The sequence below is a fragment of the Amblyomma mixtum genome, chromosome 5, assembly GCF_055824585.1.
Source record: "Amblyomma mixtum isolate Tamu chromosome 5, ASM5582458v1, whole genome shotgun sequence".
Taxonomy (NCBI): domain Eukaryota; kingdom Metazoa; phylum Arthropoda; class Arachnida; order Ixodida; family Ixodidae; genus Amblyomma; species Amblyomma mixtum.
Window position 1 is genome coordinate 132,164,730 of NC_143016.1, and position 5,737 is coordinate 132,170,466.

General features: G+C 43.0%; 1 protein-coding gene across 1 annotated transcript; it reads right to left on the reverse strand.

Annotated features, from left to right (window-relative positions):
- Window positions 1-735: 735 nt before the first annotated feature.
- On the reverse strand, window positions 736-4,806 carry LOC149343730 (uncharacterized). The gene is made up of 4 exons (XM_089547060.1): window positions 4,758-4,806; window positions 4,000-4,012; window positions 3,409-3,449; window positions 736-1,016 (listed from the first exon to the last, which is right to left on the reverse strand). Exons 1-4 carry the CDS (start codon window positions 4,804-4,806, stop codon window positions 736-738), a joined length of 384 nt encoding a protein of 127 aa, XP_089403186.1.
- Between the last annotated feature and the right edge of the window lie 931 nt (window positions 4,807-5,737).

Below are 5,737 nucleotides of genomic sequence, written 5' to 3' on the forward strand. Positions count from 1 at the left end.
TACGTTTTGTCAAGTATCAGGGATTCAGCGACTGCGTGCGATGCCGTAATATCAGATAGTTGAAGTGTTGGGGAGTTTATGCGTTGTGAGTATTGCTGAAATTTTGCGGAAAGAGGTAAATGTTCGTAGGATTTTCGATGTGTGGCGTAGTAACAAACGGGTAGTTTGGGTGTGTTTTACTATATAGCGTCCTTATTTGAAAGAGTTTTGATTGCGTTTCGTCTCTTTAGTGACTGTTAACGCCGTGAAATCGATGGAACCATTTCAGCGTATTTTGCACCCTTCAGAGCAGGGAATCTATAGTTTTCATATGAGTGGTGCGCATAAGGGAGGCGGGGTATGTTTGGCGTTTTCGATGAAATTCCTCAGGGTCAATTTTTCGCTTAACGTGCTTTTCTGCTCTGTGCATGAAATTCTCGAAAGACTGCCTTAGTCCACGTGTATGAGAACTGCAAGCTACTTCTCGTCTATTCACATGCATGAATTCTTTGCAACCTGAAAATAAACGTGCGATTGTCAGGTTCAGATGCGGTCTGACTCAAGCGGTTGTATTTTTCTTCAGAAAACTTAAGATCTAAAAGCAGAAGCACTAGAGCAGCTTCAACAAATCTATTAAACGCGCTCAAGTATAAGTGGACACAGACCGCAGCTTGTTTTTCACGACTATTGATCTGGAAGACAGTTCGACCACGAAACCATATTCAATGAAGTTCGATATATGCTCTGCAAGTTTTATTAGCCTTCTCGCTTTTCCCGTATAAAATTCACAAGGTTCTTCACACCAGCCTCTACAGCTCCCGATGCGGCTCCCACTGCAATGGCCTTAATGACGAGCCCAACGATAGCATGATGCTCGTCGGTTTCATCCCCAAGTTCTTCAGCGTTGCTCAAGGATTTGATGACGTCCAGCACGGTGTCCCTCTGCTCAGGGGTGGCCAGAGAAAGGTCACCCTGAAGGATCTTGCCCAGTGATTGCATTGTCTTTCCGGCATTGTGAAGGACGGTAGGCTGAATCGCTGCAGTAGGAAGAAAAAACTGCAATTTGTTTTCTGTTACGAAGTTTCTGCGAATACTCTAAACTTTAGAATAGAGAACAGAATTTTCTTGTACTCGGTTAATGGAATGAACCAAATAGTGAACTTTAAAAAGTATTATTTGCTACGAATTGAATGTGTTCTCTACTTTTAGAACAGTTTTAGAATAATGGCAGGTGGTCGGAATAAGGCCCGCCGCATTTTTTCTTCGATGAATGTTCCAAAAACGGTGCACACCGACGCCGCGCATAACCATTCCGTGAAAAGTAGGACAGAGATGACGGGTTCTGGGCCGGAAAGCGGTCGTTTATGCGACGGAGTTCATAATTCTTGTACACAGCCTCTAGATCTGGACGACGCGGCAGAGATCTGGCAAATTGAGGAAAACATTTCCGTGCTGCTCCATCTTGGAGGACATGAATCATACGTAGAAGCCATCAGTCTCATTTCCTGCGGCCTGGTTCTAAAGCCGCTGGGTGGCCACCAGTTTTCTAATGGGTACGAGGCCAGCTCCGGCCTGGTGCTCGGCTTTTCTCGGGTAAAATACTTGGGAAAGGGATCTTTGACCAAACCAAGCAAATGTTAATAAGAATATTAGTATTAATAGAAAGAACACTTTATTCTAAGCAGGTATACAATACAGGACGCGTACACACCAAAGCCACAATCGGGCTTGTAAGGCGCCGTCCAAAATCCGCAAAAACCTATGTTACTCTTACACTTAGGTTTTGTTGATAAATTACGAGAAGCATTCATAATTCTTCAAGCTTAGCAATGACATCGCGTATGTGACTGCGAGTGCTAACGAAAAAAGATATATTGGAAGCTCATTGAATGTATGCGATACACAGTGCTGATTCGTCCTTATCAATGTGGTACAGTTTAAAGTATTGGTCCGCTAATTTTTATCTAACGACAGCTGATGTTTGATGGAGCTGAAGCCCGAACGTTAACGTGATCTATGCAGGATGCAGAAAGATTCCCTATGCTCCATAACATTCCGATACCTCTAACTTGGCGGTCTTAAAGTTAATATAGTGACTTCGTGTTGCGACTCCTTAGTGGAGAATAGTGTGCATCTGTTAGCAGCAATAGCTCTAACTTCAGAAGTTTAACGAGATTTAAAGGCCTAGTTTTACAGCAAGTTCAATGTCGGCGTTGGCGTGGTGAGCGATAAATCGCGAGCATGAATCTGGCAGGCGGTGCCCCGAGAGCAACCTAGGGGGCAGCTGGGCAGCCTAGCTCACGGGACCTTGTAGCGCTATCACAACCTGTCCACCAGATAATGAACAAACTGACCACCGTGGCAGGTGGCAATAATTTAATGAATGATCGTTCAGGAAAAGCAACCACACAAGGCCCACCGTTAGGAGTGGCTGGCGTCGCAGGGCAGTGGCGCATCGCTTAACCGCTGCACCAGTGCTCCAGGAGGGGTAGGAGAACTCCCAGGGATCTCTGAATGCAAAGCAGAGAATGATCTGCTGCATATATGACGATTAACCCCGTACGCTATTGCGTCCACTAGTAAGACAAAGCTGAAGGGCCCCTCCAATATCTAAAATTAAAGCACCGTACAAAAGTGCCGCTAAAGGGGCTTCAACGCCTCACAAGATTACTCGTTTGGTAAGAATATTCCCGCAAATAGTGAAGAGTAGTATTGCATTTGCTCCTCGTTCGGTTCGGTCCTGTCGCTAATCGATTCGTATCCAATTAGGTTTTTGCCTACACAAATCGTATTTGACTCGGAAGCGAAGCTCTGCCACAAGTAGTTGATTTGGTTTTCGAAAAAGTACTAGTCGCACACCCCTAGAAGTTTCTTTATACCCTTCTTTAAGGACCATAGCTGCGCAAAGACCCGCCATTTTGACCTTCCCAGCGTCCTACTTTTGAGGTACCGCTTGGTTTTGCTTACTAGGAACAGTGACCAGGGCAGCGACGTGAGAGAGTGTTTAATAAATGCGCACATTTTCATTCGCCAAACATTTTTTTTTCCAGTACAAACTTTACAACACTAAGTTAGCCACTTATCACCAGCACACAGTCTGCATCAACCCCTATGTCAGCGATACAGCAATAAAATATTTAGCCATTTAAATGCTGTGGCGCCACCTGTAGTAGACATCATGAGTAACTAGAGCTCTTTATTTAATGGGTAACGCAGATTCTCATTCCATAATTATAAACGAAACATGGTTGTGACGAAATTTCAGTCTGAGAAAAAACCCGCCAATGCACGGATATATTTCATGAATCTGCTGGCTTCCGATAGTTGTGAGGGTGCAGAGTTGTAACCTGTGCTTTGCATGCTATGCTATGCACCTTTGGTATAGAGAGGCATGTGGCACAATTGGCTTAACCTTGCAAAAGCACTTACCCTCTAGAGCCTCTTCCTTGTGAATTCCTCCTGCATCTTGGCTGAAATGCAAGTTTAAATAAATTGATACCCCTACAGAATACACTAATATCAAAATTACTAAGATTGAAGCACTATCAGAAACGCCTATAGGGAAGGAAGCATTAACTTTTGAGCCGCGAACAATAAATTTTACAAATATTTCAAAAGTGATTAGATATAACGCTATCTTTGGTGATGCTCTCAAGCTTACGCAAGAAAAACAGGCCTCGAGGTAAGGCTTACATGTTTGCCGTGCAGCATATCAAAACCTACAGAGATTTAAAAAAATAAACAGTCGGCATTTCCGTGACGGCGATAGTAACAAGCGGGGCTGAAGAGCGCTGCTGACTCACATTTCTGAGACCAGCGGGAGATACACGACACTAAGTCACATATCTAGGGCGTAAGTATGACCTCTACCTAAATTCATATTTGGTAGTATTCATGTGCGAAACGGCAGATTCCTAACGTAAAGAAACAATTCAGCTCTTTGCACCCATCTAAGTGTCTTGAAAAGAGCAGCGGAGCATCGTAATACAGCAGAGAAATGGAAAACGAGAGTCCACTCACATGATGGCAGCATCTGGTAGGCAAGGCAGATAAAAAATAGAAACAAAACAAACATTAGCCCCTCAAACATAAAACTTATTACTTTTATAGCTCTGCCCTATGAGCAATATGTTGCGTGCTGTATTGTGAAGATACAAGCAGTAATTCATCATAAATCTTGCCTGGAGGTTCCGATGTCTACCGGGGCCTCCAGGTAACAAATTCTGCTTTCTAAGCCAGCGGAAACACAAAACCATTCCTCATACAGAACAGCACTCTCAGTAGAAATCCCTGCCTAAGCAGAACTGAGCTCAATGTTTCCTGAAAGTATTTTCACGAGATTCAAAGTTCACATTCAGCGCAATGTAAGCAAGTATTCAGCTGCCTTTAAATGAAAAATTCCGCCTATGGTTTGCCAATAACTTTGGCGCGATTCCTGCATCGCATTTTCTTTTTCAGAGAATTACATCACTTTTACAACAAAAATGAATTTACTAAGGTTATCCATCATGGCTATGGATACCGAATATGCCATGAACTGTACGTGGTGTATTAAGACCCGCAAACTATTTCTCTCAGCGAACTTTACGAATAACTGCCCCTGCCATTACAGAGACATGGGAGAGGCTTTTCCCTGCAGTGGGCGTAGTCTGGCTGCTGTTGCTGATGATAATGGTTAGCATCAAGTAAAATTAATAAAAGGATCCACAAGCCTGTTTTCGTGGGAAAGAAAAGTAGTTGATAAACCTTCATGTGGGACACATCACCAGGTCACTCACCTAGTGTTGTCGTCAGAGCCAGGAAAACGAGGAAAATGAACATTTGCATTGTCAGTTTTGCTGCGAAAAGGAATAAAGAATGGTTACGAAGTTTTCACAGTTTTTTATATTGAGAAGTTTTACTTTCCTCTTGCAGGGAACGTCCATAAATCCATGGTTTGAGGGCAAAATGTGTGGGTTATAATTTTATCCATGGCTCATTTCGAGGCTGCTTAATAACACATAGTCTACTTTTTCTCAGTTATATTCAAAAATTAATTTCAGCTTTAGCCTTTTCTCGCGTCTTTGCCATCTCTAGTACCATGCCAAAAGAACTGTCACTTGCGTTCTCAACCCTCGGTTTTCTCCTTGACTTTTTTTTCTTCTGTAATCAGCGGATGTGATACTTATGTCAGTCTCATCTGAAGTTTCCATTAATATGTTCCTAGCTCATCGGCTTTCTGAACTACCGCTCACCAGCCATATAAATAAAACGTATTGAGTTTATGCCTGACATTTTCTTCTCGACTTAATGTTAGCCGTATCAAAAATGACCATAAACTATTGTCCCGACCCTGTACTTCTGCAATGTAAACATTTCTGACATCACAAGCGACTGCACATGTTACATGCTACGCATGTTTATATTTTACCGAAATTTGCTTCGCATGAAAAGTGACCTACCTTCTAACGATATACACCTTGTATCTGCTCGTAAGAGAGCCACTGGCATAACTACACTGTGTACAAACCTGGTTAACGCCGGTTCAAATGGCAGCGTAATATGGTATTTAGATGTATAAGGTTTAACATTTCTCAGCGACTCAGGCTACGAAGGACGCAGTTGTAGAGGGCTTAGGATAATTTCGAGCGCCTGTGGTTCTTTAATGTTCTCTGTCATCACACAGTACACCGTACACTTGAAAATCGCCTGCATTAAAATCAGACGTCGGGATCCGAGATCAAACCAGCGTCTTTGAGATCGATAGCCAAGCTTGCTG

Excerpts from the sequence above, each read along its gene's own strand:
- LOC149343730 (XM_089547060.1), bottom strand. The coding sequence starts at position 4,806 with ATGCAAATGTTCATTTTCCTCGTTTTCCTGGCTCTGACGACAACACTA. Across the intron at positions 1,017-3,408 it reads CAAGGAAGAGGCTCTAGAGG|CGATTCAGCCTACCGTCCTT; the intron begins GTAAGTGCTTTT and ends TTCCTACTGCAG.